The sequence below is a fragment of the Xiphophorus couchianus genome, chromosome 3 (assembly GCF_001444195.1).
Source record: "Xiphophorus couchianus chromosome 3, X_couchianus-1.0, whole genome shotgun sequence".
Classification (NCBI taxonomy): domain Eukaryota; kingdom Metazoa; phylum Chordata; class Actinopteri; order Cyprinodontiformes; family Poeciliidae; genus Xiphophorus; species Xiphophorus couchianus.
This window is the reverse complement of record NC_040230.1, coordinates 18025103-18043085: the sequence shown is the minus strand read 5'-3', so window position 1 is coordinate 18043085 and position 17983 is coordinate 18025103. Positions and strand designations below refer to the sequence as shown.

The following is a 17983-nucleotide window of genomic DNA, read 5'->3' as shown; positions in this document are numbered from 1 at the left end:
GATAGAGAATCCAGCATTGACCAAAGACAAATTAAGAACCTAAAAAGCAGGGAAACAGGTGAAAGTCTTAGCCATCGCTAAGTACAGGTGAAGTCAATGGGCTTAATTACTCAGGCAGAGTGATAGACTAATCAGGAAAAGGTGGAACAACTTTGGCAAGGACACTAGCAGGGAACCTGAACTGAGAGAAAAAAGGAACAAAGACCAAAAGAAGAAACAGGCCTAACAATCATCAGCAAACATAACACTAAGAAATGTGAGGGAGGGAGAAAGTAATGTGACAACATCTTTTAGAAAATAATGACAAAGAGGAGAATACATCAAAGCTAAAGAACATAGAAAATAATCAGACATACAAAAGAAAACCAAAACACTAGAAACACTAGAAGATGATGATGGTAATAATCTAATAAAACAACTTGATGACTTGATGCAATTAACTTGGTTTCTTTAGACGGGAGAAAAATTAGCTTTGAATATGCCTTAATACAACATTTGTTGTTAATCTGTGCTGAACAAACAAATACATTAAAGGGAAAAGTCAGAACCATCTGATAAAGCTTTTGAATGCTGCATTCACAGGATAACTGGTCAAATGCAAAATCCTCTTCCTGGATTCCAGACAATTTCTCAGTTCATTTCAAAACTTCTTTAACTCGTGAGTCAACCGATAATTAGGTTAATCCTGTTATTTCAAGTGATAAAAGTTTAAAGTTTCTAAAAAATAAAAGAAGTTAAGAGAAGAAAATAACTTCCAACTCCTAGTTTTTTGATGGGGGGTGGAGGTGTGACCCAGATGCCCTCTCTGACTTTTACCAGGTGTCCTCTTTGGCCTTTATCATGACTTATCCATGGCACGACCCCCCGCCGTGCCGGGGCCTCGCACCCTGCCATTTCCTCCCAAACACTGCAGGCACTGTATCATTTCCCTGTCACCAAATGACTGGCTAGCTGCTGCGGCGTGCTAATGAGAGGAAGAGAAGGCAGATGAGCAGAATCTGCAGGAAGACCGGCTCTTCATTTCCCTCTCCTGGAATACAATACAGAGAATCAATCTTCCATCCTCCATTTGTCTGTCTGGAGCCACTGGGGCTGCAGGGAGGAATTAAGAACAACACAACAGTTATTATCGTTGGAGAAATCTTATTGGAGAAAAAGGGCTGGTTTGATCTCCCCAACACCCCAAAAACACCAGTGTGATGCAGGGCTGCAATTTGAATCACATTTTCAATAATATGGCCTCTGTTAACCCCGATGACATTAGGATCATGAAGTTAGCAAATGGTTCATTCAAAGAAACTACAGAATAAATGTGAACCATTTCTTTAAGAGGTTAATTTTCTAGTATTATGATTAATTTTGGTCTATACAACAATTCTAGTATATAATTCTAAAATTTGACTTTTCTGAAATGAACAGTGTTTTAAGCATTTATTTCTAATAAAACAACACTCTGGAAATCTTCCCACTTTTCAATTAACCTCAATTAATTTGATAAGAACAAGATAGCATTTTTTGATAAGATCATTCTCTCTATGCACTGATTCAAACTTAAAGGTTTTATTTAGTTCTGAGTAGGTTAATCAGATGCAGACAGAGACGAGAAGACAGATAAAGGATGGGTAATCTAATGTGTTGCTTTCTCATACAAAGCTATCAGTTCCTTTCAATAGGTTTTTGCAACAGGCTTGGCTGAATGAATTACACTAGTCTGTTAGTATTCTGCCTCGGCAGTACAAAAGGTCAATGTCAAATGCACCTCATTTAAAAGTCAATAGCGGCCATGCACATCATCTCTTGGGAATTTGGTCCGGGATCCCTCCAGACAGCATTGTGTATCATTCAGTTAGCAGAGGGCAGCCAGAGAGCTTTTTTTAATCTTGACCTTCTAATAAAATATGCTGCTCATCCAAAATTACATGGTCTAGTATAGAGACATAAGCTCCCGACAAATCCCAGTCACACTCGAGGGAGATAAGGAGCAGCGGTGGACGCAGACACAACAGGTTCAACACTGGCTGGACACTAATCTATACCTATGTAACTCCTAAAATAAATCAAAATAAAGCTATGAAACTAAATGTCAATGACTGTGTCAGTGAAACACACACATGATACTAATACTGCTTACATAATACATTTTGTAAAAAAACAACAAAAAACATATATATATATATAGAGAGAGAGAGAGTTTTTTTTTTTAGCACATTTTTAAGATGCTCCCCCTGACCTAATGACTTTCTCACACAGACAAGAGCAAAGCAACTCCTGCTACCACCCAGTGGGGTGGGGGCTCTTTAGTTCGGAGGTGGAAGGCCCACACATATGTGGAGCCGCGCTGCTTTGTGCGGTACACTGGACATTCAAAGGTGTTCCTGAGCTCCTGCTCCTCTGCAGGCACAGCTCTAACATACAGCACTGGCATGGCTGGGGTCAGATCTCCAAGGAAGGCCTCAGAGATGATGCCTGATTCAATGTCCCAACGAGCCCCTAGGAGGACAGACATAGACATGTTCCTGCTCATCCCGGCATACTGTAGGTCTAGTAAAGTATAATAAAAACTTAACTGAAGACAGTGGTGGATATTTTTGGTTTATTGATTCTGACCTTCCATAAAGAGTCCGTGGATGTATGCTCCCTCTCTTGGAGGGTGTCCAAAGTCCTCTTTCATCTTCTTTGTTACATCAACAGTTAGAGTCATTTTGTCCAGGGGCCATTGATTCTTGCGAGCAATACTCTGCAGTACAGCTGAGAAAGCACATCTCCACATGTTATTTGTGTGAATTTTATAAAACATTTACTAGGTTTATGACCCCTAACCACCTGCTACTATTCCCCTCCACTTTCAGTTAGAAAAATAAACATTCTAGCTATTAAAATCATTGTTTAGGTTTCATGAACCCTAAATTCAAATAATTCAAACTTCTACTCTAAGGTAGTATGCATTTCACTTTTATTTTCTCAGACTTAATTTTTTCAACTACAACTCACACATCCACTTTCTTTTATTTAGCATGTATGTACTGTTTTCCTTCAACATGGTTTAGCTTAGGTTTTGAATCTCCTTCAGTTCAGGTCCTTCAGCAGCTACAAGGTAAATATGTTGTTAGTTAAAACTCACCAGTAAGGAAGGATTGTGGGTTGAAGAATCCTGACAGCCAAACAACTGCAGGCAAAACAAAGTCTTGAGTCCAACTGTCCAATTCATGACAGCTGGTCATTAGATCATTCAACCTATAAAAAGTAACAAATTGTTTTGTAGTAAAATCGTATAACCACTAGTGTCATTATACATATGACGGAACATTGTAGTTTAAAAGATTGAGATAAAAATATACCATTGTGCAAGTGTTTTAGTTGAGGGATAAGCCAGTCTAGTCCAAGAATCTGGAACTAAATCATTGAACAACGCAGACTGTAGTCTCTCCATACTGGAGGAGATGGTGAGTTCCCCCTGTGGAAAAGGGAAAGCCCTTTGCTAAAACATAAATACACAATTTATTTACCAACTGAAATGCTAGTGGGCAGTAAACTGTACCTTCAGGCCAGCTTCCAGCTCACTGAGGGACTTCTTTATTTCTGCTACCAGAAGATTCATGCGTTCACACTCCTGGAAGCACACTAAGACATAGGGGCTTCGCTCTGTTGTCTTTCCCATCATCTCTGAAACATTATATTTCTCAGGAAGTTTCTCCAGGATGTCTTCGATTATGGCCATAATCTGTTAAATGAAAGCACACATTACACGGTGCCTTGCAAACCTACTTATACCTCTTGAATATTTCACCGACCAAGATATGGCCGTGAGACTGAAGTGATAAGATAATCAAAAGTACCCTCTCACTTAACTATTATGCACCATTCTATCTTAGCCTGTCATAAATAGAAATTCCCTAGATGTATGTGGTTGTATCATGACCAGAATGTAAAAACATGCAGAGGACATTATTACGTTTGCATGTATGCAATCTCCGCATTTTTTCATCAGAGTAAGTTTTGTGCTTCCTCACCTTCTCGTCTGTGCTCTCACTGGCTTCATCTGTTCTGAATGAGTCTTGGTGCTGCAGTTCCCACAGAGATCTGAACATGTTTTCTGAGGTGGCAGTAAGGCACTCCAGCTCGGCATTCGGATGGAGACCATACAACACAGGGTTCTCCGGGGGGAGGTTTTCATCGACATAAACATGGTAGCCTGCATAGTCTAAAACAGGAGGAGCCAGAAATCCTGGACACAGGAAGAGCTCTGCTTCAAACTATGAATTTGACAAAAAAGAAGAAAAGACAAGAGTTCAGAATCAAATTGTGTCTTTAGAACTTAACATAGAGTGGATTTACAAACTGGACTGGAAAAATCTAAAAACCTGCTTTGTTTTGAAAAAAGTGATCACTCAGTGGAGAAATAATGAATAAGGACTACCAAGTTAGTAAGTTTAGATTACAACTGCCAACTTGAAGCATGCAATGTGATTACAGGTATATTACAACTGAGACTCTAAGTGCAGTTCCGTTTCTTATCTCAAGAGGGCACTCTTTACTTGAACATCAATAGAAAGACATTTAAACTTTTTATACATTGGCACTGCTGAAATCAACATCACAAAGGTAAAAAAAAGAAAATCAAATTAGTTAGTTGAAATATTTGCACGTTCCACAGTTTAAAGTAGCAAAAAACTGTGATATTTTAAACAGTTTTGTGCAAACTGGAACACCTACGTCTACAGTACAAAAAAAAAAAAAAACTAAAACAAAACGGAAACCCCTGTTAGGTCCAGGGTTTTAAACACGAGGTCTCTGGCTTTTAGAGGTAGGTAGGTAGGTAGATTCCATACAACAACCCTTCATTTACTTGAAAGAATTATTGTCTCAGGTCAACTCCTAGCTTACCATATTAGGATTTATGAATTCTTGCAGATATGTCTTGCAGAGTCTTCTATCCCAGACATCAGTGATGTGCCCTCCATACATGATCTCTCCGAACAGATAGCGCAAGTCCTCCCAAGGCACCTGCATGGACTTCAAAAGGAAAATTAAGAAAGAGGACATCAGAAGGTCCTCAAAGAAATAAAGAAAAACATCTTAAATATTCTCAGAACTGAAATACTTTGAACTTACTGCAAAAGCATTTATACATGCAGTCACGCTTTTTAGGGTGCATGGCTTTTGGGTCTACTTATTTTGAACGCAGCAATGAATCATGCTTTTTCTTTTTTGGGTTGCTCTTTGTTTAGCATATAATGACATGGTGGAATCTGTGGCGTGTGCGGTTTTCTACGCTTTGACTTCACTTATGGGAGATTCAAATAAACTTAGAACCCGTCTAACCCCAGATCATTTATACATTAAAACCTTGTAATAGTACTTGCTTTTTACCAGGACTGCATATATATTTTTTAGGTATTCCATTAAAATTTGAAGGGTCAACTACCCTATAATATCCTATCTAGGTACCTTATGCGCACATGGGGAAATACAACAAAAAGATGTTTCTTTACACAAACTGATGCGCTGTATGACAGCATAGTCTCTGCCTCAGTGGGAGATTATGATCCCTGAGCGTGAAGGAGGAAGAACAGAACATGCAATTCATAACAAATTACAAAAGCTGTAGGTTCAGTATCATTTGTACCTGTATTGTTTTGCAAATTGCTTCCTTCATCAGCTCTAATTGCAGTGATCACTTATGTAGCGTTGTGAACTGTCACATTGGCTGCGTGTAATTACATTTAGGATAACGCTTCATTGCCCTCCTAATGAATCCTCTGTATACGCACATACAGGTTAGTGTTTGGTTAACGTAATGAAGGACATTCGTTTTTGGAGGGCAGAATACCTCGGAGATGTAATTGGTTATGACCGGAGTAATGGGAGTTCTAAGAGAAATGCATTAGGAGTTGTGAGGGGCGCAAATCTGAAAGAATGGATTTTTTTGTCTTTGTGAAATAAAGCTAAATTATAGGTTGTGGGTTTGAAAAAAAAAGACAGTAATGAGCATTTTTTACAAATACCACTGCAACAAAAGACTTTAAGGAAATAATTGGAGATGCTTCAGAGTAATTCAGCATCCTTGTCTGACATTATTGTCGATAATAATACCATTATCTCTCTAAATTTGATCATTTAGGTAGTTGTAAAAACACATTAAAAGTTTTATTTAAAAAACTAACAGAAAGAAATGAAAAAATATTTTATTAGAGAATAATAAATACCTTTGAGTTGCCCTCCAGGTAGTTATATAAAATATGGGCAGAGATGGTGAGGTCGCCTGTGCTGAAGGGGTAGTTGTGGTTCCACCCTTGCGAGCCAAATTTTCTGCGCTCTGTTATGCAGGCATGGAAGAAACAGAGGGAGAACAACATGGAGTTGAACTCTTGCTCTCTAGAGCACATATCCAAGGTGTCCTGAGAAAGAAAAAAACCCCAGAAAAATAGATGTCAGGGAATGCATGTCAAAACACACCTGACTGTAAAACTATTTTCAGCTCACCTGGCTGAAGTTGTTGAGGGCAGTGTGTAAACTGGGATTCATGCCAGATGGGGGTTCATTTGTGATTTTGATGGCGTTCTCCAGCATGCCTCTGGGGATCACATGCTGCTTGTGGTTCTGTGCTGGTTCTGCAGTGATGAAGACCCGGTAGCTGGGATGTCCATCCACTGCCATTGTCTCCAGGAGAGCATCTAGCGAAGGCAGCCAGCAGACCACAAGGTGTACATTCTGAACAAAAAAAATATTAAGAGGTTTTATTGCTAAAATGTACATTTTGTTAGGTCAAATTAGTTAGAAAAAGATTTTTCTTCACTCTAGACTTGTTTAAAAGCCCTCACCAGTTCTCTTAGTTCACAGCTTCTCTCTAAAGTAGCCATTTGTGGAGCTGATCTAGCCAATTAGGGATTTTATTGAACCAAATTGAGTTTATTTCCCTTGTTCCGGGGATGAGATGATATCATTAGTGGCACAAGGAGGCTCAGAGTGCAGTCTGGAGTTGCTACAGTTTCTGGTGCAAAGAGTAAAAGGAACTTGTACCTGTAAAATGACCCAATGTCCCTGTTTGGATGCATTCCTGAGAACCCTCTCTGCTACCTCCTCCTGCCCCTGTCCCAGAGACACATTGTGTAAAGTTCCCCAGTCAATGGAAAATCCCAGCTTTAAACCTGCATTTTAAAAAAAATATATATATTTTACAGTGTACGTCTAAATTAAAAAGGATACGCAAGTAACAAATAAAAAGTGCGGTACCTAGTGTCTCAACATCTCTTAGTGGATCCATTCCAGGTGAGAGAATGAAGAACATGGACGTTGAAGGAGTGCTATCCTCAAATAATTTTTCAAATTCCAGCCTATTGCTCTCTGCATATTTAGTTCCCATGCGTTCTTCAACAAATTTCCTATGAGAAAACATTAAAAGATGAATGCCAGTACACAGACATTGAAAATACATGTCCGCATTGCTTTGCAAAATTATTTATACCCCTTAAACGTTTTCAGTTTTCAAGTGTTTGAGAAAGTCTGTTCGATAAAAGTTTATTTTTACACTTTTATAGACTAAAAGTCCATTCTTTGGAAAAAAAAAACAGCTGAAGCTCTTATGGGAGAGTGGACATTTTTAAACATTAATCAAATCGTGCCGCATATTTTCCATTTGATTTAGGTCTTAATATTAATTAGGACATTCTAACACTTAACTTGCTTTGATTAAAATCACTACATTGTGTCTTTGGCTGTGCATTGAGAGTTGTTATCCTGCTGGGATGTTTTTATGCTTAGAATGAGTCACAAACAAGTGAACTGTAAAGTAATTAAGAGACTTTTGAAGGTAATTGAAATTAATGTAGTTTATCAGAATAAAGAGTAAAAGGTAAAGGTAATTTTATTTATATAGCACATTTTCAGCAACAAGGCAATACAAAGTGCTTAAAGAGCTAAAGCATATGCATGCCACACTTTTAAGATTTTTAAGCATTTGGAACTGTTGTATAATTTTTGTTCCATCACACAATTTTTGGTCTGTCACATAAAACTACATTTAAATTCACTGAAATTTTCACTTGTAACATAAAAACATGAAAACATTTCAGCAGTATCAATGTTTTTCCAAGTAAGGTTGTTTAATTTTGGTTAATTATTTACTTCACTGCATAGGTTAGCCTATCAGGTCTGAGTGCTCTCAGGATGATGAGCTTCTGAAGGGAGCTCTTATTCTTCCAGTCCAGAGGAAGCTTTTCATTCTCAGGACAACTGGATTCAACAATCTTCTTCCAGCGTTTTGCTGAGTTTTTCACATCTTTGTCAAGTCCACCGAATTCCTCCATTGTAGAGATTGTCTATATCAAAGTACATGACATATTCACCTCACTCTGCAGTGCAGCACGGCATTTAGAAAAATGTGGCTCACAAAACGCAATTATTGTACCGTACCTTAATGGCCCCCCAGCTATGTGGAGAGAGGAACGACACAGCACTGAAGTTTGTAGTTTGCACTGGGAAATGAAGCAGGAACTCAAATTCCTGGGGATCAATCAAACCCTGAGAGAGGAGAATCTAAGGGGAGAACCAGTTTTAATAGTCAGATTTACAATATAAGTGACTCTGATATGTTTTTAGTAATTAACAAACATTAAAGAAATTCTCAAACGTTCTTAACTTTACAAACTGAATAAGTGTCAGTAAACGTGAAAAAGCCAAGTGAAGGACAGCCTTCAAAGTCGGACAATTCCTACGAAGAAAACAGTTGCCGCGGAGACAGATAATTGCATTATGTTATAAGATCCAACCCCCTGTCAGAACCAACTCTCTGAACAGCAGCCAGAGAGCAAAGTGTGAGAGATAATCAATAGCCACGTATGGTATTGCTGACTGCTTTTAATTGAAGTTAATGTGGGGGCAGAAAAGTACTTTGATTGATGAGAGTGACAGCAGGCCCCACCTTTGAGGGCGGACCTCGGTCCCTCACCTGGAAGGCAGTGTGTGACAAGAAGGTTAACTTGTCTCTCTCAAACAGGCCCTGGCTGGTATACAGGAATACAGAATAGGTGATGGCCTCAGTGAGGGTGCGCACCCTGGTCCTTACATCCTCATCCCATTGTGCATGCTCCATTGCTTTGTTAAACACCAGGTTAAAGCCCTGGAATAAAACCAAAGAAAACAAAATTATCAGTAGCTATGGTCACTCAGATAATTAAATGCTTGAACTTTTTCAGGTTGCCCATTACACCACAAACTTCACCAATTTCATTAAGGTTTTTGTGATAATCCAATACAAAGCACCAAAGAAGCAACACAGGAAAAAGAAATTGAAAGAAGGAAACTAGTTTTCAAAATTGTCATTGTAAATACAAGTCTTTACAGTGTGATGTGCATTTCTGTCTACCTCAAATGATTCAATGTTTGGTGTAACACCCTTTTTACTGCTACTACAGCTAGCAGGTTTTGGAGATGGTTTGTCTCTACTATCTTTGCACAGCTAAAGACTGAATTCCTGACAAATTTTCTTGCCCAAATAGCTCAAGCTCAGTAAAATTGGGTGGAAAGTATAAGTACACCTTATTATTAAGTTTTCCACAAATTTTGAATTGGATTTTAATTTGACAGGTTTTCATATTTCAGACGTGTCCCCTACATGGTTTGTGGTAAACTACAAAAGACAGATAGTAGCTCATGAATGTAAAATGGAGAAAGATAAACAGATTTTAAGTATTGAATTTACATTTTTGCAACTGTAGATGCAGTAAAATGTGGATTGAAAATATATAAATTCAAGTGGAATGAAGAAAAAGTGTGTGTCAGTCTATCACATAACATTCTTTTGAAATACATGGATTCAGTGGGTAAATGTGACATGATATGAACAATTTCAAATTGACATAAATACTTTTGCAATGTACAGTTAAATTAAATTTTAAAAGTTTTTTTTGATGAAAAATTCAAGGTTTCATCCAGACTAAAAGAGAAAAGACAACATAAAGAAAAGCTGAAAATTGGTCAAGAGAAAAAAAAGAGAGTATTGTAAACATGTGTTCCTCTGAGAGCACTCCAGGGGTGAAAGTTTCACCTTGAGAGAAAACTGGTACATGGGGTTAATCTTGCTGAGGTCATTGATGATAAAAAAGAGGAGTGCCGCTCTCTCAGCTGCTGGGCGGTATAGTTCTCGAGCCTCGTTGATCTTTGTCTCGTTCTCTCTGGCCTCCAACACCTGTGAGTTCCAATTGCAAAAAATGAGCTATTAGGCTCTCAGTCATGCTCCAAAACCCTCTCATTACACATATGCCTAAAGACACATCATTTACAGCTAATGCAATAAAATGAGCCACTTGCTGTAGTATGACATTTAATATTACCTAAGCAACCAAAGAAAAAAAATGCCACCAGAACCATTTTTGTGTAAGAACTTTACCTTGGATTGAATGTGAGTTGCCATGTGCTTGGTGTTTTCAAGTTGCTCTACCAAAGAATTGTCACTCAGAAAATTACCATCGGCTGCAGACAAATGACTCAGTAGGTCATCTTCAAACTTCTTGAGCTCAATTTTGAAGTGGTTTTGTTGCATGGTGAGCTCCATCTTGGTAGATAAAATTTCAATTTCAAAGTTGTTTTTGTAAACTAAAAACTTTCATGAAGACATAAAAAAATGCTTCAGATCACCAACATCTAAACAGGTTTACCTTTAGACTTTCCAGGTCAGGTCTCTCACTGGAGACTACCTGTCCTAGCAGCTGGTCCCCCAGGCCCTGAGGCGTCACCGTGAAGTTAATGAGGGTGGTCTCGGCCTGGAGCTCAGGAGGGAAGTGTGGATTGGCCAGCTTGGTGTGCAGAATGAGTTGAAAGTTCTTGTTGTACTCACATTCCTTGTCCCCAATAAGAATACAACTAAATATCAGAAAAATGAAAAAGATTGTCTAGATGTTTGTGATATTGTGCTTAGTAAATTAAATGTACAAACTGAATAGAATGAAACATACAAAAATAACTGCTTTAATAAGTGATGTAAAAACATACAGTGATGTAGATTGTCTGATGTTGGCCTAATGTCAGTCAAAAATAACATAACAAGCAAATACACTCTGAATGTCATTTTGAGAAATCCCAAAACACACAATTACTGTGAAATTTTGAAGACTGGAACAATACATTTTGATTCTACTATACTATATTAAATTGTTTATGGCTTAGCCCCACCCCAGACTGCAAGAACCTGTAGACAAACAAATCAACCAAAACAAGCAATACAGTATTTTCAACACTTTTGTTGGTTTCAAGGTCACCTTAAGTTGGAAGAATTTGTAGGTTTTCCAACAATACAGCTTAAATCTCACTTTATCTTATTCTTGTTAACCCAATAATGTACATCACTTAATCTTGTCTTATAAACTGATCCAACTGACAAAAATAAACTAAATTAAATAATAATTACACAAAACCAAATTGCTTCAAACTCATAACATTGATGGCCCTCTAAACAAAGCCAATTTTAGCCTTATGCTTTCATGGCCTGCCAGTCCAAAATGATACCAGTTTTGTTTGCATTATGTGCAAACATCCTTGCACAAGTACAAGATATGACAACAACACCAGCCAATGCTTATCTACTCTTGTGTTTCAATTAAATTAGCAGTTGCTTGACGAACCTGGTGGCTTTTCATTTATCTCTAATTGCCCCTTGGATGTCAGGCAAGGCCCCAATTTTTATGGCAAAAGATCCTCATGGTGTAGATATGGTTCAACTCTATATCTTCACAAGCCAGAATTAATGTACTATTGATAGAACCATTACTCCACCAAATTAAAGTCCTTGCTGATGGATTGGCTTGTAGTCTTCCGTCAGCCATGAAAGGAATAATTAGTATTCATTACTTCACACTCTACAACATTCCAATTATTAATGAACTTCAGCTGTGGAGCACTACCAGATCCATCATGGCTGACCCAGCAGGTTGTATTAATCATCGACAGAAACAAGTGTGCGGGTCATCTACAAGGAATAAACTTATTATCAGATTTAGTATGATAAATTGTTACGTCTGGACGGACAAGACTTCAAAAAAAGCTTAATGAATAACCACCAAAAAAAACTCAATATTAATGCTTAGGCATGGAAGAGCAAGAAGGTGTAAGCATTTCAGAGAAGCAGAACATCATTATGTTGTATTTTCTATTCATGCTGTGGTTGTCTACACTATTGAATTCATTGTATTTCAGGAGAAGGGATAACTGTTGTACTTCTCCAGCAACAGTTTCAGCCTAATTTAAATTTGTGATGACAAACCACAGCATTAGGAGATGCTTTTGAAGTCAGATTTGAACTCACATGGTTATTCTGCAAATTAATTTGGAACAAAACCCTTTTGGGATAGTTTGAAACAATATGTAATAATAAATGTAATCCTAAATAATGAACTCAACCCACTTTTGTTCTACTGTTCTTAATTTTAAGTCTGCCAAATTTCTTATGAGCCGTGTGGCTCCAGTTTATAAGGGTAATTGTTACAATCTGGCCTATTTTCAAGCGCACAATGGTCTATGGATTTAACAAATCAAGCTAACCAAATTTTTTGTGACCATCTAAAACTCCTTTCACAAACACTTGAAGGCAGGATTAAGGAACTTTTTCACTAACTATTGGACTCGCCAAGGTAGGTAGTCACAGGCCCAGATTGGCAGATTTATAAAGGGGTGAACAGGTTTCATGGGGTGAGGGACTTATGTTGTGATAACTTAGGGTTTGTACGAGCAGCCAGAACCAGTCTTTAAAACTGCAGGTTTTATGAGTAGTGCTGACGTCGATGCTTTAAAACAGCCTTTGTTGTCCGCCACGCCTGGCCGTATTTTTAGTATGCAAATGCCTAATCCTAAATTACTTTGATTGGTGTACAGAATTTCATTTTCAATATCCCTAGAAGAATGCTCATGAAGTGTACCTATACCTGAAGAAAAATTATATATGAGGACTCATTAGAGTGCTAACATATTCATAAGGAGATTACTGAAAGAATTCAGTAAAATGCCAGATGATGGAAGGCTACTGATTCTAGTCTGTTACAATGAAGCTTTTTGTGAGAAACATAAGGCCTCATACATAACCATATTGCTCCTCAATTCAGCGTTTACCCTGAAGCTCATGTATTCAATATTCATCACACCTAAAAGAATGTAAACACACAAATATACATCTATCACCCACCTTGAGGGGTTCGATCAATAGCTTGACCTCAGGGGTTCAGAACACAAGCCGCAAATTCATTTATAATCTAAAGGGGGGCCATAATAATGCATTTAGTCATGTCTCACTGATGTTTTCTAGTCCTATTGTTTCAACTTTCTTGTATATTGACTTATTAAATGCACTGATTTCACTTTCTGTATCTCTAATGTTTCCCAGGACTGAAATGTTTCAGCACTAACCTTCCTCTTTTAATTGTTCTTTTTCCCAGAAGATTCTCCAGGACTGGGTCTACCTTTTCTGGGAGATTCTCTATCAGGATGGTTTCCCCACAGACAAGAGCTTGTTCAATAACTTCTATATACCTGCACCACAATAAAAAATCAAAAGTGACATGAATGTATAATATACTGTATTTTATATACTGTACATTTTTTCCTGATTTTATTTATTTTTTCTTACCCTTTCTGTCCCAGTCGCACCATCCTGAGTTCTGGTTTCAGTCGGTTTCTGATCCACTTGATGGCCTGTTGCTGTGGATCAATGATGAGTGGCCAACGCTCACTGGTGGTCAGGATGGCTGCATTTTCAGTAGACATTCTATCATTTGGCAAGCCCTGGTTGTGCCAGGCTGCCACAGTGGCATCATCTGTAAGCATGAGGATCGGATCCAGGCCGTCTGTCAGGGGCACAGAGACCTGGAACAAAATCAGGGGATTGAGGTCACTTTGGTGGACTCTACTTCACAGTGCATTTTGTTTACAAAGCAAATATGTATCTTCACAAACAACTGTAAAATTATACATATTGTATATATGAAACTGATTTTACCTTCTGTGACTGAAGGAAAGGTACCCAAGAATTTTTGAAAAGCTCCACACGATACTGGCTCGTAAAATAACCCAAATACGAAATGAAAGCTGAGGCGAGGAGGACGTCACCACAGAGAGTTTTTTGCTGTTTCTTGTACTGGATAATCGCTTGGGACCAGCGTTCCTTTTCTTCCTGTATGAGGTAAAAGAGATAGTTTAGAATTTTTGAAGTGGGGTTAGGAGGACATAAGCAACTAATATCTAACGTGTACTAGATAACTTTCTTAAAGTCTCCCTATGACTCCAGATCAGTTAAACCTTGAGGCTGAAGCTAAACACTAGCCTGAGAAGGGCCAAAATGTAAGCAAACTTCTACGCCTTATAAAAGATGTTAAACTCCAGTCCTCAAGGGCCTGTGTCCTGCAACTTTTTGCAGAGAGTCATATGCAGAGATCTTTGTGTCATCACACCTGTGTCCACTAATTAGATCATTATTCTGTAAAAGTGGACTTTATGAGAAGGTAATCCAGTCATTTATTAAGGTATGTTGGACTTGGGACACATCGAATAGTTATAGGACATCAGCCTTCAAGATGTATTCTAAACCACTAATGTGGTTTCTAAAACGTCATAGAGGGTTATGCAAAAATCATTTTGTAAACCTATAAGCCATTGTCACATTTGCTCTGGGAAGGTGCTTGAATGGAAAAATAATTATTTTGTCAGAAAATTTAGGTCAGATATGTCACCCCACATGTCTATTATTTTAATCTGTGATGTGCATGTTATGTTAATGACTTATTACAAACTCTTTTTTTTCCCTCTTTGGTAGTTAACCTCAGTAGAAACACAACTCACTTCCGTTCAATGGTCTTCAACTTACATTCCAAGTGTAATCATCAGTTCTGGTACAAATACAATCCTGGTGCAATGTAAACAAAGGTTTAAAATGTACTAAAGTAGAACTTCATCAGCCGCTATGTCACTTTCCTTTCTATTTGATTGGTGGTGTGTTATATGAAGGAGGATATGTACTTGTCTTGGCCCCTACTGGATCCCAGGGGTCTGCCACCTGCGGCTCTGGAGCCACACACCAGTCTTCCTTGACTATTCATGATTTCTATTAAATACTGTAGTACTGTGTTTCAAAATACAAATGCAATCTAACAGAATGACTATATTTTGCAGTTTTCATAGGTGTGTTGATGCAATATTTGAATATTTTCATATCAGACTAATACAGAACAATGAATATTTTATTGCCTTTCAGTCTCACTTAAAAAATTGTGAACTGCAGCATGACTTTGAAACTCTTTCAATGTTTGTATATAAAAATTTAAAGTGGAAAAAACAGCAGCACTTGACTTTATCTGTTGCTCAAACTAAGATTTCAGAATGCATCCAGAACTGAATGCATCAAACTGCAACTCTCTGAATAATATCTTACAAATTTTGTGGCGATTCTCTCTGCATCAATTCAGCATTTATTTAAACCTTCAATACTGTGACTGTGATGGCCTGCAGCAATAAATCAAGCATGGCATTTTCTTACAAGGGGCTGTGGATTTAGAATATGTCACATAATAAATTCTCAGACAGTTAAAAATCACTATAATTTTACTCTAATGTATTATGGATCGCCTGTAATATCACTCAGTCTGTGGTGAGACATTGTTAATTTCCAACAGCTGTTGAGGCTTTGAGGTAAGTTAATGATTAAATATAGACGGTCTGATTTATTAGTCTGAACACTATTGCTTCCAGGTCAATGCAATAAAGACAAAACATTTATCTTGATATGCTTAAAAGCCAAGATGTTCCATGCAAACAACATTTATTCTGTGGAATAAGAAAGTCGAACTTGTAAAATGGCCACTAAAATCACCATCCGTTATTTCACATCAACACAAAGGTTTTCAGAAAAAGAACATGAACAGAAAAAGTAAAGATTTATATTTAATTTATATAATGTGTAGAGTCATAGCTTACAACTTACTATTCACAGTTTATCACAACAAATCTGTGGAATACATTTTCTGTCCACACAAAATCTGTTCAATGTTCAGAAAAGGGGTTATTTGTTTAGCCTTTCAGCCATTTCTCCCCCATTCTTCATTTTGGAAAATGCTCAAATAGCCAGTTGCCTGGTTCAACCATGCGTTTTCTCTGGACCACCCACTAACTATCTCACATGTCCACAGTGTGCTGCTGCACCAGGCTGTAAGATCTTCCTCTGCCTGTTCTGCTCATGCAACTGTCAAGGTTTCCTGCCAGGACATCACAACTTTCAGTCCAGATTACTAATGCAATTTGATTACCAGCATGCCCCCCAGTCAAATCTCAGTTAATCTGATGCCAGTTTTAGGTTCAATGGCATCACCAAACTCCTAAGCGTCACATTGTTTACCGTTAGGCCTTTGACGAGTCGGTTGGCCAGCTCTACGGTCTGGGTGGTTCGTGTCACCTCCTCCTGACAACTGATTTTCTCAGTTGTAGCTCTTTCAAACTGAGCTGTTAGACTTTGGAGGTTGGCATCAAGATCCTAGGGGGAAAAAAGCAAATCCTGCACATGAGATACTACTTACAAGTACTTTTGTACTAATCTGCATTTCCATAAAAATAAAGAGATGATCAGCCACAAAAGGTCATTGATAAAGAAGAATAAAATGGTGGGCAGTCTAACGGTATGAAGGTTTGCTGCTGCAACTTCTTAACATTTTGACATGTGAATCTAAGCTTATCATTTAGCTGGTACATGACTTCCATTACTAAAATTAAGCTTTTGATGATATTCCTATTCAATGAGAAGTGCTTGTAATTAAGTAGGTCAAAAACACTCACTGCCAGTTTTTTTTGAAGTACCAACAGTTTGGCTGTTTCCATTTCCAGCTCTGAATTAGCTTGTGATAATGCAGAGCGTTTTGGGATAACCTCACAATAAATCTAAACAGAAAAAAATATATATTCCAGAATGATGCTTCCAACTTAATATTTTTAAAATATTCTAAGGCCATTTCAAACCTCATAGTATCTGACAATATTAATAGTCCAAGCGCAAAGTCCAGCAGCAGCTGTAGATTTGGTCCAAACTAGATCAGGGTGGAAGTCTGGCTTTCTCAAATACTGTTGCTTCACCACAGTCAGGCAGGACTCAGGAATGTGTTCTTTGTCATATGACACCAGGGCATGTAGAAAATCATCCACCTGATGAATAAAAAAGGAGAATTAAATCAGTTTCCAAAGTTTAATGTAGAAATTGGAGAAACGACACGTGTTTGTTTATAAAATATTAACACAACATTTTAATCGGCAAGAGGTCAGTCAAACCATGTTGTTCATTTATGTGTCCAATAGCTTACCATGTGTGTAATGTGTGTCTATAATTAATTTTTAATCACACTTGCAGAAACTGTAGTCATATGCAGAGAAGCAGTTAAACACACTAGTTCCACTAGTGGGTGTGTAAGCATTATAATAGAGCCATCGAGCTACAATGTGAGCTTTGGAGAGCTGTTGGGCTGCACCTGGGTCAAGGACCTTTTATGAATTAGACCGACATTAATCAGGATGATGCGATTGAAATTGTCACTGCATAACCTTGCCCATGAAGGCCCGCGCCGCCTTCCAGCTCCGATCCTTAGGTACGCGGCCATGAGGGGCCAGCAAGACCATGAGAGCGGCTGCAACATTGGTTACTGCTACTGGAGGGTTTGGAAAGGCCTTCAGCTCAGTAAGATTAACCTACAAAAACAAATGACTGATACTCAAAAATCTGTTAAAAAAAGAATAAAATATTCTATTGTATTTTAAGTACTGAGGATGTGGTGGAACCTTATTGAGGGTGTTTAGAGCTTCCACTGCAGCTGTCAGTGAGGGCTCTGCTTTAGCGAGGTCATTTTCACAATCCTTCCGTTTGACAGCAATTTCTGCCTGCATGACAGCAACCTGTGCAAAAGTAATCATTACAACTAAATGATAACATGTATGTATGGTGAATAGAATATGTGATGCCAAAAAAGTG

General features: G+C 38.1%; 1 protein-coding gene across 2 annotated transcripts in view; it reads right to left on the bottom strand.

The window, feature by feature from the left end:
- Positions 1-1648: 1648 nt before the first annotated feature.
- LOC114141781 (dynein heavy chain 11, axonemal) overlaps positions 1649-17983 on the bottom strand; it is a 44285-nt gene continuing 27950 nt past the window's right edge. For both annotated transcript variants that reach the window (XM_028012593.1, XM_028012592.1), the window contains 25 exons: positions 17794-17907; positions 17560-17703; positions 16984-17166; positions 16804-16905; positions 16370-16504; positions 13982-14155; positions 13613-13848; positions 13393-13515; positions 10656-10860; positions 10388-10552; positions 10046-10186; positions 8948-9118; positions 8413-8535; positions 8125-8318; positions 7234-7382; positions 7021-7148; positions 6484-6711; positions 6207-6398; positions 4885-5013; positions 4011-4253; positions 3539-3721; positions 3339-3454; positions 3122-3234; positions 2608-2748; positions 1649-2490 (listed from right to left, as the gene is read on the bottom strand). In XM_028012593.1, the coding sequence (XP_027868394.1) occupies positions 2243-2490; positions 2608-2748; positions 3122-3234; positions 3339-3454; positions 3539-3721; positions 4011-4253; positions 4885-5013; positions 6207-6398; positions 6484-6711; positions 7021-7148; positions 7234-7382; positions 8125-8318; positions 8413-8535; positions 8948-9118; positions 10046-10186; positions 10388-10552; positions 10656-10860; positions 13393-13515; positions 13613-13848; positions 13982-14155; positions 16370-16504; positions 16804-16905; positions 16984-17166; positions 17560-17703; positions 17794-17907 (4080 nt within the window). In that variant the 3' untranslated portion in view covers positions 1649-2242. The remainder of the gene's footprint in view (positions 2491-2607; positions 2749-3121; positions 3235-3338; positions 3455-3538; positions 3722-4010; positions 4254-4884; positions 5014-6206; positions 6399-6483; positions 6712-7020; positions 7149-7233; positions 7383-8124; positions 8319-8412; positions 8536-8947; positions 9119-10045; positions 10187-10387; positions 10553-10655; positions 10861-13392; positions 13516-13612; positions 13849-13981; positions 14156-16369; positions 16505-16803; positions 16906-16983; positions 17167-17559; positions 17704-17793; positions 17908-17983) is intronic.